Source organism: Odocoileus virginianus, chromosome 17, assembly GCF_023699985.2.
Source record: "Odocoileus virginianus isolate 20LAN1187 ecotype Illinois chromosome 17, Ovbor_1.2, whole genome shotgun sequence".
Classification (NCBI taxonomy): domain Eukaryota; kingdom Metazoa; phylum Chordata; class Mammalia; order Artiodactyla; family Cervidae; genus Odocoileus; species Odocoileus virginianus.
This window is the reverse complement of record NC_069690.1, coordinates 44439437-44457386: the sequence shown is the minus strand read 5'-3', so window position 1 is coordinate 44457386 and position 17950 is coordinate 44439437. Positions and strand designations below refer to the sequence as shown.

General features: G+C 53.3%; 1 protein-coding gene across 1 annotated transcript in view; it reads right to left on the bottom strand.

Annotated features, from left to right (window-relative positions):
- Positions 1 to 17950, bottom strand: part of MAP3K14 (mitogen-activated protein kinase kinase kinase 14) — a 42920-nt gene that overhangs the window by 5750 nt on the left and 19220 nt on the right. The window contains exons 2-11 of the mRNA XM_020873493.2: positions 14205 to 14480; positions 13006 to 13075; positions 10911 to 11121; positions 10174 to 10785; positions 8905 to 9042; positions 3449 to 3578; positions 3089 to 3220; positions 2523 to 2627; positions 653 to 816; positions 3 to 153 (exon numbers count right to left, since the gene is read on the bottom strand). Of these exons, the coding sequence (XP_020729152.2) occupies positions 3 to 153; positions 653 to 816; positions 2523 to 2627; positions 3089 to 3220; positions 3449 to 3578; positions 8905 to 9042; positions 10174 to 10785; positions 10911 to 11121; positions 13006 to 13075; positions 14205 to 14460 (1969 nt within the window). The 5' untranslated portion in view covers positions 14461 to 14480. The remainder of the gene's footprint in view (positions 1 to 2; positions 154 to 652; positions 817 to 2522; positions 2628 to 3088; positions 3221 to 3448; positions 3579 to 8904; positions 9043 to 10173; positions 10786 to 10910; positions 11122 to 13005; positions 13076 to 14204; positions 14481 to 17950) is intronic.

Here is a 17950-nt window from a genome sequence, read left to right as displayed (position 1 = left end):
ACCGTGTTGCAGGGCCAGGCTGACCTTCCCCCCCAGCTCCACTGCAGAAGCCCGGTGGCCCGGCTCCTTCCTGAGCCCCTCCTGGATGGCCTGGGCCGTGAGCGGGGCACAGGAGGGCGGGATCTCCCTCACAGGTGGCGGCTCACTGGCAATCTGGGGGTCAAAAGGCAACATGTGAGACTCGCCTCCCCATCGCTTCCTGCCCCTCACTTCCTTTTCTTGCTCCTCCCCACTCTCCCCTGTCCTGCTGTGCTGGGGTCAGTCAAAAGGACTAGAGTGGCCTGGTCTAGAGTGAGGGCTGGGACTTTTCCAAGAAGAAGGGAAAAGGGGGCTACGTAGGACAGAACAGAGCAGGAGGTGAGGCGCCCATAAAGCCCCAGGCACCCACGACCCTCAGGAGGACAGGCGGGGGTGGCGTGGGGTCTGGACACAAGAGAGCCTGGAACCATGAACTCAAGAAGACCCTTCACCCAGGATCTGCCCTCAGACCCTCAAATTTGGGTAGCCAAGTATTTACGTCAGGATCCCACATTTCTGATGAGGCCCTGGCTTGCTCCTGCCTGCCACTGAGGAGCGGCCAATACGGGAGGCACCACCAAGTCTGCAGCCCGGGCCCCATGGTCCGCTGGCCATCCCAGGTGCGCTCACAGACCTTGAGGCAGAGCGGTCCTCGGAAGTACTGGGTCCAAGGGTGGCAGCCGTTGAGCATGTGCAGCATCATACAACAGCTGCTCCAGACGTCCACCTTGGCATCGCAGGGCTTGCCCATCACCACCTCTGGCGCCATGTGGGTCTCTGTACCAGGGATGTAGTCCCCTGCGGAGGTGAGGTGAGACAGAAAAGGCAACTGTGGGCTCTGACAGGTGGAAGCCTCGGCTGTGACCACCCCAGTCAGTTCCTGATATACCTTGACTCTGTCTCAAAGTACTGTAAGTAGAGATAAAGCCTCCAGATCCAACTTGCTGGGGATAAGCCAAGGCGGGGATTGTGCTGGGGATGGGAACAAAGAATATATCATCTAAAACACGGGCTCTGGATGTCTGTGGTGGTCCAGTGGTTGAGAGTCTGCCTACCAGTGCAGAGGACAGGGTTCGATCCCCAGTCCAGGAAGATTCCATATACCGTGGAGCACCTCAGCCTGTGCACCACAATTATAGAAGCCTGTGCTTTAGAGCCTGTGCTCCACAACAAGAGATGTCACCACAACGGGAAGCCCATGCACAGCTAAGAGTGGCCCCTGCTCATCGCAAATGGAGAAAGTCTATGCAGTGACGAAGACCCAGCACAGCCAAAAATAAATAAATAAATAAATTAAAAAACCCATTGCCTCTGCCCTTTGGCTCAAACTCTCAAAATGCCTTCTAAAAGGGGGAGGGATTAATAGTATGATGTTCCTGAAATTTTAGTAACTTAAAAGACTAGAAAGACTGATGCCAGATGTGAATAGTATTTTTTTTCTGGTGGTTTGTGTTTCTTATTTTTGTTTAGCTCTACTTTCTGTGAAAGAGATTAGAAATGATATTTTTATAATAAGATATATTATACATATATATCTCAATAATAATATATTATAAATATATGTTTATATATTATAAAAATAATATATATCATATAATATAATATATTATTATGTTAATATATATAATACAAAATATATATAATATAAAAGATATTTTACAATATAATAATAACACTATAGTTATTTCAAAGTGGAAAGTAGGTATCTGTGTTCAAATTACATCTTCAGAATTACCAAGAATCCTTTGATAACAAAGAATCACTTCTAAAAGATTGGTTTTCCTTTGGTCAAAATGAAATAATTTTATGCTAATGCTATAAATAAAAAAGCAGGGCACAAAAGTGTGTTATGAAGACCTTAACTATATACAGAAAAGTACCAAAAAAATTATGAATAAGGAAAGACCTGGAGGGAATTATCTAAAATATTCATAATTATCTCTCTGGGCAAGAGGAATGGTAAGAACTTTTCCTCCCCTTCCAAACCAGTTAACACTGTAGTTATCCAATACTTTACTGTGGACACGGATTATTTTAATAATCAGAAAAATATAAGTTAAAAACAGGCATTTCTCCAGCTACAGAGCATAGGCCCCTTGGTCAGCCATCTCATTTTGCTTTGCAAAACCATGCTCTCAGAGGCGAGGGAGGGCTGAGCTCACAGGCCGGGAGCACAGCTCCCCCGTAAAGGCTGGCCAAGGGAGTGGAGCCCTGGGGGTTCGGAGACAGCAGACCTTGGACCTTGGGTGTAGCACCCAGCCTCTTTTGTTCCCTCCTCTGTGTAACAACATCAGAAGCAAGCACCTGACATGCATAATGGTATTTAAGCTTAACAACAAAAGCCTCATAACCTAGGGTGGGTGTGGGGCTGAAGTATCTTCATGGACATAAAGTGCTCACATCGCTGATTGCCATTTAGGAAGGTACAGAAGGCGCAGGGCTAATGCTCAGTGAAGGCCGCCAGGCTGCTCTCTTTGGGGGAAGGGGTCGGGGGCAGGGCATACCTGTGAGCAAAGACTTCCCCAGGCCGTCGGGTTGAAGGCACACAGCGTGGCCAAAGTCACAGAGGGCTGCGCGGCTCCCATCACTGGATAGGAGCACGTTGTCGGCTGCCAGGCCACCCCGGGAAGAAGAGGAACAGGTGAGTCACCCAGGGCCCCGGCCCAATCTGAACCTCCGGCGGGGCAGTTTTCTGGCTGACCCTACGTGGCAGCTGCAGCTTCTGATTAGTTTCATTAGTCATGGAGGGAGGGGGGAGGCAGGGATCAGTTCAGGCTGGAAGTAGGCAGCACGCAGGCTCTCAGAGGGTGAGGGGATGTGGCCACTCAGCCTTGCTGCCCTCCCCTCCCCATGGTCACCAGTAAGTAGGAGCTTGATTAGCTGTTCTCTGTGGGCATCACCCACTGGAAATCACAGTGCCAGGCTGAGGGCTGGGAGAACACATTTTCCCTTCCTGCTGGCTCAGCCCACCCACCTTGACGCAGGCCCAGAAGATCTGGGAGGAAGAAGGCATGATGGGGTGAGGAGAGAGCCCAAGAGGGACCAGGGCCACGGGTGCCCTGAGCCTTACCTTTCACATCTCCATGTAGAATCCTGCGGGTATGGAGGTATTCCAGGCCTTCCAGCGCCTGGCCCAGGTAGTAAAGGGCCCGGTCCTCTGGCAGACAGCCTTTCTGCTTTATGAGCTGACCTAGCGAACCACCTAGGAGATCAATGGCTGGTCTTTACATGGGGCTTTTCCGGGCCTCCAAGTCAGCCAAGGGCAAGAGACTTCGAACGGCAGGTGGTAGAAAGCAGGCCTTTCTTGCTGATGTCAAGAGGTCAAGAGTTTACAAATGGATTGACTGGGGACCAAGGTTAACCTGGGCAAGATTTGAAGAAACCCTTGGTCTGACTTTGGAGGGAGAAAGAATGGCCCCTGGCTCCTTACCTTCCAGCAGTTCCATGAAGATGTTGACCCAAGGCCCTTCCTTCACAGCTCCATACAAAGGGACGATTCTGGGGGAGGTCAATCCCGCACATGCCATCAACTCCTCAGCCCGAAATACTTCGACACGCACCTGGAAGGGCCCAGAGGTGGGTGGGAGTCAGGTTGAGGGACCAGGGTTGGTTCCCTGGGCTCCTATCTGGACCCTTGGAGCTCCCTTCATGGAGACCACGGATGGGCCCGGTGATGATTCTGAGGCCAGGCAGGGCCCTGAAGGGCCTGCTGGACACTTAGAAACTAAAGCGTGCACCCTGGGGCAGTCAGGGTCAATGCCTAGTACTTGACTAAAGTTCTACAGTGCTGACGTTTATGGAAATAGTCACACAAAAACTACAATCCTTATCCAGGCCCCTGGCATGCTGCTCACCCTCACATCTGCTGAACACAGAACTTTCTTTTCCCCTGCTCAAATGTCTGGACAGTTTCTAGGTTATGGGACCTTTTGTTTATCAACATCCACGTCTTAAGATGCTTCTGTAGCCAGAGCTGGTACAGCCAAGATTCTGGCTCTGTCAGTGCCTCTGGATCCTCAGTATCCTTCTCAGCACTTATTTGCTGATAATTGTTTGCCTTTCCCCCTGAGGGCTAAAATGTCCATGTAGATGCGACAGTGCTTGTTTATTCTCTTTGCAGCTGTTTCCCCAGGATCTGGGCATAGGAGAGGATTCTCCTATGGGGAGGAGCTTGGCCCAGGCCCCGCCTCAATGGACTGGCAGGCTGGGGACCACCCACTCCTCTGCAGGGACCAGCGTGACACGGAGGGAAGAAATAGGCCTTGGATACAAGCATCCTGGGCTGAGACCCTGGCTCGGCCGTTTCCAAAGGTGGATCACTTCCTCTAAGCTGTGTGTCTCCATATGTGAATGGTGGGGGCAGTGGCCTCTGCTCCCGTGTAGGGCAGGGGTTTGGAGGGGTGATAACCAGCACTAGGCCTCAGTGGGTGCTCAGGGAATGGCAGCTCCTGCCTCCTCCCTCCAGCTCAAATGAGAGCCGCTTAATAAATGCTTATACTTGCTATAACAGAGACTTGTTTTTCCTTCCGGCTGCAGTTGGCTTGCCTGTTAGCCCCGAGAAGTGCCACCAGGGGGCGTGAGTGGTAACAACATTAGCCAGGAAGCAGTTGGTCAGGGTCTGGCTGTCTTCTCTGGAGACCTGCTGACTTGTGCGGCTTTTGGACTTTTGCCTATCAGTGGAAAATGTCTCTTCTGATTACTTGCAGAATATCTGGTTGATCATCTTGCACGAACTTTGACTCTGTCAGTGTTTCCAGCTCTGAACCTGAATTGGAACTAATTTGTCGACAGGACTTGTATTAGCAAGTGTCTTTCATCCTACTGTTCCCAAACTGTGAGGTGAAGTGTGCACCACAGAGAACTCACAAGGGGAACGGTGATGGTGACATCTGCGGACACCACCTAGACTACTAGCTTGAGACAGTTCAGTTTCAATGGCTGCACTGCATTCTTTTGAGGATGTATCTTTATGAAGGTAGGTTTTTGGAGGCTGCTGTGACAAAAAAGGTTCTTTAGGGGGACAGTGTGGAGCAGGACGTGAAGGGGATGGTGTCCAGTGATTTCAAAGGTGGAGAAGCTGTGTGTGCCCAACAGGATATACATTCTGTTAGTAATTATGGTTGTTTAAGAAGGAAATTTATCTTTCAGTTTATGTGTTGTTATGCAAATGGTTACTAGATTGTTAGGATAAAGACTTATTACTTGACCCAATTATTTAACAGAGGAAACTTGCTTTAGTCCGGGGCACCTTGGAAAAATGACACAAAAGGCTGTGAACCAAGGAAGTCTGGAAGCTTAGGCTTTAATTCTGAAGAAATCCGTAAGTCTTTCAGAGTACCCCAGTGATATTAATACCCTTCCCAACCACTCTGATCAAAGGGAGTTGGAAGGGACACTTCAAAACACAAGGTGTGTTAGAAGTCTGGGCCAGCCCCAGGGAGAACAGGCTGAAAGGATGCTCTCGAGGGAGAAAGGCTGCCCTTCTAATCCAGGCCAGCTGCCCACCTGGCCACCTCTCCTCTCTGGACCTCAGTGTCCTCATCTGTACAGTGAGGGCTGGACTCTGATGAGGATGTCCAGGGACTATGCTCAGAACTTTATTCATTGTTTGCATCTTACAATAGCCTAGGAGGTGATATCATCTCATTGTACAGGCAGAGACGCTGAAGATCAGACCGGTGACCTGCTCAAGGTCCCTGGCTATAAAGGAGCAGAGCTGGGATCCTGGGGAGGTAAGCCTCACTCCAGAGCTACCAGCTCCCCTGCCTTGCTAAAAGGCCTTTCCAGGAGTATTAGCTTTTACATCCTGGGCATTTTTTACTGAAGCTCAAGAGCATGCATGACCAGGTGGAAGCATGGTCAGCAATCACCTAATCACCAAATCCACAGGCCATTTTCCTTCGCTTAACTGCCCGCACGCTTTATACCAGGGGTCTCTCCTTCCTTCTTGGAACACTCCCTCTTGTTTTCTTTAGTATTCATATTCATTTTATTTCATCAATAAATAAAAGGGAATAAAAGCAATTCTTTAAGTTCTTTTAAAGATCTCAGGAATAATAGTATGTGAGAGGCATACAGTTTTGTCCTTTATTTCCTCATCACCATGGAGACAGTCTCCCCTTGGTCCTTGTCCTGATTTCCTCAGCACTCGTCCTGGCTGACTTCACCCGCGTGCCTGACTGATGGCTGCTTCTACCATCTTTCCACCATCTAAGTGTCCACCCCCATTACAATCTGAGCTCCTTCAGGTCAGGCATGTGGACTCCACACCTCTGTCCCCAGCCTGGGCCAAGCATCTGGTACAGAGCAGGGGTTTGGTAACAACAGTTGGCTGGACTTGGCCAAAGCCACTCTAACCCAGATCAGAGCAGAGCAAAAGGAGGCTCCTAGAACTCCATGCTCCAGCCAGACATTCTCAAACGAACAGTTCTTAACCCTCTTTGGGCCACAGACCCCTGTGAAAATCTGGTAAATAAAAAATGTGTGTGGGTCCACCCATGCCACATGTAGAATATAATTCCAGGAGTACATGAATCTTATGAATGAACTGACTAGGATTAGAACTTCTGCATTGACTGGTGTATATTACCAGTGAGGAAATCTGTCCATGATCCACTGTTACATGAAAAAACATGGTACAGAACAAATGAACACAACCTCATTTTAATAAAAGACATAACTACATGTTTATATATGCATATCAAAGGGGGGTTACCTCAGAAGAGGACTGGGGGACAGACAGACTTTTGCTTTTTGGGGTACCATTCTTTTATAATGAGTCTCTATTAATTTGAAAGTAAAAAGATCAAACAAAATCTTAAAAAAAAAAAAAACCAAAACCTGACATTAAAGCCTGGGTGTGCAACCAATTAGCATCTGACCTGGGGCCAGCGGGGTGCTGACATCATCATGTGATGCTCCACATCCTGGATCCTCCCTGGGGAGCATCAGAGGGTGTGCAGACTTGCTGTGACCCCATGTGCACTTTGACCTCTAATCCTTGGCACCTCACCCTCCACCCCTACCCTCCTGGCAGGGATCTGTTTCTCAGATCTTCCAGCTGAAAATGCTAAAGAAAACCGCTGCCTTCCTTACTGCCCGCCCCTGGAGAGAAAGGAGGGGTGGTCTGCCTGACCAAAGGCAGCTGTCTGGGCCACCCAAAGCCAACCCTGCTGAGGTCCTGGACTGGGGGTAGGCAGAGGTCCGAGGGGAGGCTCTAGGGGGCTTGAGCAGCAGGTCTGGGCCTGGCAAGTCCACACGTTGTGCTTGGAGCTTGTCTGGCTGCCCTGGGGAGGTGAGGAGTGGAGTCCCTGTCCTCTTCTACTATATTAGGGTTGTTTACCTTGTTGCCTGGGACTCTGAGAACCTCAGCAGCGCAACAGCTGAGGAGCCTGGTGACTAAGCTCCCCAGCACGGGCGTTCATCTCCAGGATACTTCACACTCTCTTGCCCTCCTCCCACCCGCCTCTCAGGAGGGACAGCTGAGCCTTCTCTGGTGGCCTGGGGAGGGGACTGCAGCTGAGGAGGTCAGGCACGTGGCCCTGGCATCCCAGCAGGAGATGATGACCCATGCTGGCAAGAACTAAGCACGTGCTTTGGTCAGTGGTGGGGTGGGCAAGGGTGGAGCTGGCTTATTTGACAGAGTGTGTATGAAGTTTGGGGTAATACCTACGGATAGTCCCCTCTCTCAACCCGCTGCCCCGAGGCCCATACTCTCCAGCTCCAACACCTGGTCATGTACCAGCCAGGGAAGCCAGCCCTATTCACATCGCAATCCCCTCACCCCTTAAAGTTGCAGGCACCCAAGACAGTGGCACCAGCAGTGTCCACTCTGCGTGGGGCCTGAGCAGGCTGGACCTGCTTGTTCTGGCTATTTGGTCCCTTTCCTCTGGGGAATCAGAGTGTCCTGAAAAAAAGCCATCTGAAAAGGTCCATCTTTGAATTAGCTTATTTCACACTGCCCACGGGCCAAGGAAATGGCCCATGGAAATGTTTCTGATTTCCACCTTAGGAAGTCTTTGTGGTTAGCCCTTATTCTTAGCCGAATTTAAGGTCAAGGGCAAGGTGGCTTCCACTCAAGGTGAGGGGAAGAGTTGGGGTAGGAGAAAGGATATCTGAAGGAGAGGAGGGCTGACACCCTCATGGTCTGCTGGGCCTGGATGGTGTGATCTGACAGAAGCAGGCCTCGGTTCCAGGCCTGGTTGTGGGGCTGTGGGCAAGGTGCAGACCCTCTCTGGTCTTCAGTTCTAACATCACGGAGATGAGGGAGTAGGAGATGTGACTCAGGCCTCTGCCTCTAATTAAAATCCTAGAAGCACGAGTCTTCTTCCCCTGCCCCTTCCTGAGAGGGTCAAAGCCGAACTCTGTAGTTGGATAAACCTGGGGCTCTCACGAAGTCTCATTGCCTCATATTGTCCATCTCCCAGGACTGATTACATCCAGTCAACAGGAGGCAGAGTCAGATCTGGCTCCCAAAGGGCTCCTGTCGGGGGGGCTCCTCTTAGGGAGGCTCCTGGCAGGGGGAGACTGTGTTCTTGCTATTACCTTCCTATCCTCTGTGAAGTTTAAGAGTTTCAGCTCAGTATGAATTTCGTGACAATCCAATCATCTTCCAGGTTTTGACTTGCCCAAGGGGCCTGGCATCAGGAGGGGCCCAGGTTGCACACACAGCCTCACGCTCCCACTTACATACACACGCACCACATGTGACCAGGACTGTTCCCCCTTCCAGCTCCAGCTGACCCAGGGCAGCCAGGGCAGCCAGGCTCCACTAAAGAGAGTCAGAGCCATGGCCACCCTGTGATTAACCCCGAAGGAAGGCGGAGGGAAGGCGATGGGCCTCCGGCCCCCGGCCCCCGTGCTCCGCAGCCTCGGGGCCCGGCATACCTTTTTGACGGCACACTGGAAGCCGGTCTGCTTGTCTTCCATCCTGTGGACCTCTCCAAAGGAGCCTCTGCCCAGGCAGGGCTGGCGCGTGGCCCAGTGGACCTCCTCTCGGTACTCATAATCCACCGGCTTGAGTTTCTGGGGTTGGCAGGAGAGAGAGGCCGGTTTCAGTGGCCAAGGCAGTGGAGGGATGAAGGTTACAGTGAGGAAGGCTTGCCAGCTGGTGGCCTGTGCCAGGCTGCTGGGCCAAGCTGAGCCCTCACCACAGAAGACACCAGCTGGTCTCAGGCAGGGCTTGGGGTCATTGGAGGGTGGGGTAGGGTCGGGGGGACAGGACCACCGGAGAGGGGGTGGTAGGAAGCAGGCGAAGGCAAAGGAGAGCTTCACAGTCTCCCTGAGGTAATCTGATCCTTGCAATGAAAAAACCTCCTCCCCAGACTTGTGGTTGTGGGACAGAAATGAAATTGTCAACGACCTTGACCATGAAAAAACATGACTCCAGCTAAAAGGTGAAAGAAATGGAAGGACAATGAAGAGGGGCAGAGGACAAGGGATAATGTCAGAGACGGATGGGATAACATCCAGAAATCTAAGTTGGGAAAATCATGTAATGTTACAAAGTTATCCAGTAAACTAGAGAGGGAGAAAAAAGTTATGACAAACCTAGACAGCATATTAAAAAGCAGAGACATCACTTTGCCGACAAAGGCCTTTATAGTCAAAGCTACGGTTTTCCCAGTGGTCATGTATGGATGTGAAAGCTGGACCATAAAGATGGCAGAGTGCCGAAGAATTGATGCTTTCAAACTGTGGTGTTGGAGAAGACGTTTGTGAGTCTTCTGGACAAGCAAGGAGATCAAACCTGTCAATACTAAAGGAAATCAACCCTGAATATTCGTTGGAAGGACTGATGCTGAAGCTCCAATACTTTGGCCACCTGATGCAAAGAACTGACTCATTAGAAAAGACCCTGATGCTGGGAAAGATTGAGAGCAAGAGGAGAAGGGGGCGACAGAGGATGAGATGGTTGGATGGCATCACTGACTCAATGAACATGACTTTGAGCAAACTCTGGGAGATAGTGAAGGACAGGGAAGCCTGGTGTGCTGCAGTCATGGGGTCATAAAGAGTCAGACATGGCTCAGCGACTGAACAACAAGAGGAGGAAGGTGAAGGAAAGGGGGAAGTGAAGATGGACAGCCCTGGAGGTGGAGGTGGAGGTGGAGGGGGTGGTGATGGCATGTGTCTGTGTGTTTGGGGACTACTTGCCTCGATAAGTAGGACCCCCTCGCTGTCCTCAGTTTCGGGGTTGGGCTCCTGGGGCCTGGAGCCCCCCACTGACCAGGTCTTGGCCAGGCTGGCCAGGCTGTGGGCCTGGCCGGAGCTCACGCTGCCTTGCAGAGCATGTACCAGGTACTCCTCCACGGACAGCTTGTCACTTGAGCCACGAGACGGGCAGCTGGGCTTCAGGTGAGGGCTGGGCAGGGGCTTCTGGCTGTCTACACAGGCCAGTCTGCTCAGGTGAGGGCCGGGCAGGGGCTGCTGGCCGTCTACACAGTTTGCCAGTTTGCCGAGGAAGAAGGACTCTAGCGGGTGAGGCTTCCAGGGCTGGAGAGGGTGGAACGGGAAGGGATGAGGCAGCCTGCTGTAGGGGAAGGGCTGGGGCAGGGGGCCGGTGTCCTGTGGGTGGTGGACTTTCCACACGTGGTTCAGACACTGCAGGGGGCTGATCAGTTTGTGGAGTTCTGGTCGAGGCAGCGCTGGCCGCAGGCCCTCCCCGAGCTTCTTAAACCAGAGCTGACCAAGGCCTGGCTCCTTCAGAGGCTTGGTGAACTGCGGGGCATTTCTAACATATGGGGGACCCAGTGGAGACTCATCTTCCTGCAGGGGAAACACAGTGTTAGGACATGGAGCTGCAGTCAAGGTGCGGGCTTTCTGCAGGCCCTGAGCCCGGATAGTGCCTGGGGTGAGCCCGGCACAGGGGTTGGGGTGGGGGTGGGCCTCACCTGCACCGGGACCGTGCAGCTCTCCTGCTCGGGGGTCCTGGGGAGGGGTTTGGCCAAGGCCACCCCCGCCTGAGCCGGGGACTTGGAGCTCTTCTTCTTGCGTTTCTTCCGGGCTTTGCTGCGGCGCTTCCCCTTCCAGCACACACGGGCCATTTTACCCTCGGTCGAGTGGGCCACATTGTTGGGGATCTGATCAAGACTCTCAGACTGGCTGTCAGACAGACACAGACACGCCATCTGGGTGTGAGGAGGTGCAGGTAACTGCGATGGAGTCACAGAGACCCGAGGTCACATCCCAGCTTAGTCAGGACTTGCGGGAACACGGGACAGTTCCTGAGCCCCAAGGACTGTCCGGGTCCTCACTGGTAAAGAGGAGGCAGTCTTTTCTGCCAGGTGGGGTGGAGATGGGGTTTAAATGAAACAGCTCATTTAAAAAGGCTACCTGGGGGGCTTCCCTGGTGGCTGAGTGGTGTAGAGTCCACCTGCTGGTGCGGGAGATGTGGGTTTGATCCCTGGTCAGGGAGGATCCCACATGCCTCAGTGCAGCTATAGAGCAACTACAGAGCCTGCCCTCTGGAGCCCGGGAGCCACAGCTACTGAGTCCACACACCACAACTACTGAAGCCCTAGCGCCCTCCAGCCCGTGCTCCACAACAGGAGAAGCTGCTGCAACGAGAAGCCTGCGCATCGCAATGAGAGAGTAGCCCCCTGCTTGCCACAACTAGAGAAAGGGCCGCATAGCATTGAAGACTCAGCACAGCCAAAAATAAATAAACAATTATTAAAAGAAAGAAAGAAAGAAAAGGCTACCTTGGTGTCTGGTCCCAAGGTAAGACTCTGATAAACAGTGGTTATTACTAAGGTAAGAGCCTGCACATTGCTCTTTTGATGTGGATGGAGAGAGACTAGGGGGGCTGCCCGTGGAGAGGGCCCAGAAGGCTCAGAAGGCCACACCCCATGGCAGGCATTCTCAGCTCTGAGTTGGTTTCTGTGGCCTCTGGACCAAGGACAGTTGACGTTGGTCACCTCCACACCCACCAGCCCTGGGCCCACCTAGCTCCCCCAGGAATGTGAGGAACGGCATAAACAGACACCCTGCCCAGGCTGGTGCCCGGGTACCAGAGGAGCCAGCCCTGCTGTGACAGCTGGAGGCTGAGCATCACCATGGCTCTAACTTGGCTCTCGCCCCTCTGGATATCAAGGCCCCGGTGGTCCTTCTGAAAGGGCTGCTGCCAAACAGCTGTGGAGCCAACCACGGCCTCAGATGCTCTCCCATGGCCTCGTCTCCTGCCCCCATGAAGGAGGCCGACTCGACCCAGTTCTGGGGATTGCTAGGGGCCTGGAGGTTTCTCAGGCAGTGGAAAGAAGTGAGTCCATCAGAAACCGCCAACCCTGGGCCAAAAGGCATCGGGCTGGCATAAGGAATCTGACCAAACAGGGAACATTTCTTGGTTCAAGGCCAGGTGCCCTCCTAAAACCTTTTCATCACTAGTGGTTCCCAAACTCCAGTGATTAAGAAGTCTGCCTGGGGAGAGAGGAGGACCTATGTCCAGGTTTGACCTCCAGTTGCCAAGAACCAGTCTTTGGGGCTGGGGAGCCTGGAAACAGACCGAGCCTCACTCAGCTTCCTTTCCACAGGGCCAGTGAGCTGCGAGTCCGCCCCTGCCTGTTTCCAAGCCCTCATCCCTCCCTGGGTGTGTCTCGCAGAGGGAAGGACATGGGAGGTTTCTCCCCGAGTGGCTTCTCTGGGCCTGCACTTGTGGTCACGCACCGGCGGCAAGGTGCCTCCTGTTCCCAGCACCTCCCTACTGATGGGAACAGAGGGGAGCATCAGGGGCTCCACGGAGAATACAAATAAAACATCAAGCTGATATGACCCAGAGGCAGTCATCCACACGCTGGGAGCAGCTTTTGAAAAGCTTATTTGGCTGGGAGAGTGGCTCAGCCAGGAAGCCTGGGCAGGTTCCAAGAGCCGAACCACAGGTGCTGAAGGCGGGAGCCAGGGGTCATTCGGGAGCGGCCGGGGCGAGCAGCTGGGGTGGGGACGCTGCCTCTGTGTCAGCTCGGGGCGCCCCACTCAGGCTGACTGCCTTACCTGTACTGTTTTGAGCCAGCGATGAAGATCCGTTCTGAAAACGTGGGGCTGAACTCTTGGCTATTCTCACCTTTTAATTAAAGGAAAAGGGGTTGGACGAGCAGAAAGGAGAAAGAAGAGGATTCGGCACTTAGGAGAGCGGCACTTTGCAGATACCCTCCTGGCCATTCCTCTCATGGCGACCTCACCCTGCCCTCCCAGCCTGGGGGTCAAGGGCACCGGGTGTGCCTACAACATGGGGTCATTTAAGGGCGCCCACCCCACTTCGCCCACTGTGAGGTGTAAGTAAGATGGTCCATATAAAACACTCGATATGGTGCCTGGCACACGGCTCAGTATATACTATTATATACGTGTGTGGGTCGAACTACCATTACTATGCCACTCACTCCGCTTTAATTTTTATTCTCTCATCTCTCGTCAAAGACCAGCCAGAAGGAAGCAGAAGGTGTGGGGTAGGATGGGCGTATGTGGGAAAATACCATCAGCAGCTGTCAGTCTTGCCAGGCTCCACCCCAAAACTTCCTGGGGGGGAGGGAAGGTGTGGGGAGGGAGGGGATTCCTGACCCTACCGGCCCCCTTGGGAGTTTCTCAGGCTCTGGTGGCAGCCATCATTCTGAACCATCTTGAAGTCCTGCTAGTGGAAGCAGAAGGACCAGACAGGGCCTCACCCTGCCCTGCAGGCATGAGGGCAGGTGTTCATGCTTTGGGGTGGGGGCCGCCTTGAGGTGAAAGCGATGAAGAGCCTAATGCCCCATAGCGGCTTTCCGGGAGACCTGGCCTTTCCTGTCTGGGCCTCTGCAGAGATGCTTAGGCTGCCCGAGGTCCCAGCAGAAGGTGGGTGGGTGGGGGGGTGCCCTGCCTGACGATGCTGCAGACTCCTCAGCACCTTGGAGCCCACGCATCCCTGCCTCCCAGCTCCCTTCCCCTGCTCTGGTCACCATGGGCAATGCCTCATCGGCCACCTCTCCCTTCCTGCGCGTCCGCCCTGGCACTGTCCAAGCTCCCACGTCACACTGATTCCTGGCTTAACCCCTGGTCCTATCTTGTGAGTGTCTCCTATGGTGCTCACCCTGACCACCCTCTTCCACAAGGGGACCATGAGCCCAGCCCTACCTGTGGCCAACCACCCTTGTTCAAACGCCGTGCCCACCCTCTCTCTCCGCCCCTCACCCTGCCCCGAAGCCCGGGACCCTTACATTCGGCCTGGGCGATGATGGAGATGGCGGCTGGCCCAGCTTCAGAGCCATCCTTGGCTGTGCCTTTGGTGATCACGTCGTTCAGGATCTCCCACTTCCCGCAGAATACGGGGCTCTTCTCCACTGCCTCCAGCTTGTGGACGGAGCTCTGCTTCTTCCCCATTGCCTGTGTCTTCTCCTTGGCTTTGGCGAACTCCTTCTGCTGCCCGACCGTGGAGCCGGGGGCACCTGGGCAGGCCATTTCCATCACTGCCATCTCCCAGGCTCACGCTCACCCTGTGAGAGAGACCACATGCAGAGCAGGTTACCCCCAGACCCCAGGACAGGCTGCAGTGGGAAGAGAAAAGCAGGGGGCAGAGGGCCTTTGCCCCCTCAGGCCACATGTATTTATCCTCCAAATGATCCAAATGGGAACCTGACCACGGTCTCGTACAGGGTGAGCCCACCGGCCCTACCAGCTCTTCCCCTCCACTCCACAAAAAGAACTCTGGCCCGCCTCCTCTGGGACAGCTGTGGATCAATGTCTGGGTTGGTTCTTTCTTGCCTTTGTAAATAATGGCTGAGTCGTCTTCTGCTGTTTGTTTTGTGGTGAACTTTGCTTCCGCAGAACAGGGTGGTGGATCCCATACTCCAAAGCCATTAGTCACCTCACCGATTCTGCACAAGCCTTGTCTTCTTAGAGGACATGCCTGTGCCACCCACTGAGGACTTTTCTCCAAGCGGAGAGAATCGAGGTTTTGTTTTGTTTCCAAGTTGCAGGTAGAGGTATGCACGTACATATGTGAGTGCATGTGCATATATATATATAGATTTGCATGTGTGTCTATTTATATATACACACATTATATACAGACACATATGAAATCTTGTAAAACCTAAAAACTATGCAAGCAGCAACACCAGAACTTGGCTCCTTTCCTGAGCTGCATCTGTTTGTGGCTTTCCAGAAGGGACTGACATGCTTCCTTCTGTAATGTCCAAACTCATTTGCTGAAAACCTCTTTCGGGTATCGTTTTTCTTTCAGGCAACATTAGTAATGGAATTTTTATTAGAGCCCACGTACCCCACCACCAACTGACACCTCTAGAAATATGAGGAAAAAGCACAAGAATTCATCTCTCTCTGGGCTCTGTCTCCCCCAGCTCTGCGTTCCCACAGAGCCAGATGGGAAAGAGAGTGTACTGTTGTGACAATTTGTGCAAAGAGCACGCGGACTGGAGTGGTCACAAAACAGAACAGTGCTGCCCTGAGATTGTTAGCAGTTGGGAAGTTTTTTAGAGACTGGGGCTCTGAACTCCCAAGGGCAGTGCCCTACGGGGTCATGACTTGTTTGCGACAAAGCCTAAGAACTGCAGACACTTTCATAAGTGCTCTTTGATGGCAGCTTGGTCCTCAGGCTGCTGCTAACAGATGAGGTCTTCTCTGTGGTAGCTCCATTCATCCTCAATCACGCCTCTGTCTGCTCTTGAGAGATGAAGACAGACCGCGGGAAGCCAGGCCTCTATACCTCTGCCCTTTTGCATGATTAGGCTGGAAGCTTCCAAGAGACAGTGAGACACTGGGAAACTCTAGGCTGAAACCTCCTGCCTACAGTATCTGCCTCACCACTGCAGACACAAAAGGCTAAGGCAGCTTGACTGGGGTGTGGGGGGTGGGGGATGGTTTCAGTTGCTATGAATTTGATGTTCACATCTCTGCCTTCAAGGGCCTGCTAGCTTTGAACTCAGAGTGGTTCCAGCTTTTAGCCTGGATGCCGGTGTGGCCCTGCAGGCTGGACGCTCAGGTGGCTGAATGGGTGGCCTCACTTCTTGATGACCTTAAGAAGTCTAAGGGGCGCTCTGACTTCAATTAGGTGAAAGCCCTCCAAGGCTGGCTGTTCTACTTGTAAGAGTACTTTCATCCCACTCCACACCTCTGCAGCCCCTGTCCATCTCCAAAAGGATTTGATCCAGGGCCTAGGGTAGGGCCTACCTCTCTCAGCCTCTTTATAAGAGAAACGAAATCTTACAAACAGACCCCCAGCACTCCAAATCTAACAGTATTAGAGATATGCCTACAGGGACACTGCTTCAATCTCCTCATTTTCACGGTGGCCTAATTAGGCAGAGACTTGTCAGAGATCACCAGTCTGCATGGGGTCGTGTGGAACTGGGCCTATTGGGCTGTGCTGTCCACTGCCCAGTCCCTGGGCTGCAGGCAAGGGGGAATGTCATGGGCCTCCCTGGGCAGAAGGCTCCTGAGGGCAGAGATGGTACCCCTGGTGTGCAGCAGAGCAGGGCACAGGGGTGCTGGCTGCAGGAGGGAATCAAGGATGATGCTGGGCATCTTGGGATGAAGAGAGTTTCACCAGATGGCGAGAGAAGAGGCCAGTGGTCAGTCTTGTTCTGAGGCACCCGCCTGTTCAGAGCCAAGCTGCACTCGGGCTCATGTGGCCTTTCCTGCCTGACATGGCTCACCCGGAGCTGGCGCTCCTCCAGACAGGCGTGGGGTGCCCCTCCGCCACGAGCTGTCCTTTCACCTTGGTGGCTGGGTGGGCAGCTGGCCAGGGGCCCTGGTCCTTCCTCTGCGAGCACTCCAGGCTCCCCGTCCCAGAGAAACCGAGGCCAAGGCAGCCGAGGTCGGGGCCGCCTCCTCTGCAGTGCCCTGATGACTCACCCGGCAGCCTGGCAGGCAGAGAGAGGAACAAGGGAGCTTGAGAAGCTAACCCAGCAGCTGGCTGCTGAACCTGTGAAGGGCACGGGGAAAACAGGCTGACCCTTGCCTCCCGGGGGCACGAAATCGTGGCCTGGGAGTTGTACAGCTTCTCCTGTGTCTGCCTTTCCGGTGCCACATGACTATGACTCAGACTCTCATCAACTGTCTCCAAGTTCAAGAGGCTATTCTCAGGACACTATGGCCGGACAGCAGCGCTCAACATATATACACGCTTGCTTCCTCACTCCCTCCCCACTTCCACGTGGGTTCTGATCTACAAAACATGGGCTTCTGCACTAAGCCTGGGACTGCTGGTTGGGTGGGCCTGCCCAGCTCTGGGCTCTGGGCCCTGGCTTGCTGCCCCAGCCTGGAGCCTGCAGCTCTGCCCCTTCTCTCGCTCCTGCAGCTCGCGGGAAGTGAGGACTAAGTGGGAGCCTGCTGTGTCTCTGCCTTTGAAGGCAAGTCAAAATCCTGATTCATTACTCAGCTGGATGCTCTCCACAGCTCCACTCAGGCCTTAGATGCACTCTTTCCTCTGCTCCATGTGTCAGAGCTGAGGATGTGAGCAGTGGCAACAGCCACACCCGCTCGGCTCACTCACAAGGCCATGAACGCACAGGGGAAGGGAAAGGGGCAGAATTAAGTCAGTCTTCTTGTAGGGCCTGGTCCACGTACACTGCCTGTTCTCTCTTTTGTGGGGCCTCCGTGACCCCCTGGAGGGGCCTGGGGGTGGGAAAGATGGGGAGAGCCCCAGGTCAACCCCTGGGCACATCTGTGACACAGCTGAAGCGGACAAGGTTCCTGGGCTCCAGCTCAGCTCCCTCGCCAGCTTAGTAAAGATCTTCTGTCCAAGCTGAGGAGTTTTCAACGTGGGCTCAAGGATGGCTTCAGGGAGGTCTGGGAGCCCTAGGAACTTTATTGGTGTTTTTCCAGGGAAGAGGTCCATAGGTTTCATCATATTTCCCAAGGGTCTGACATTCCTCAGAAGGTTGTTCTAGTCTCCCCAGAAGACCAAGGCCAGGGCTAAATGCTTGATTCTGGCTCAGTTCTT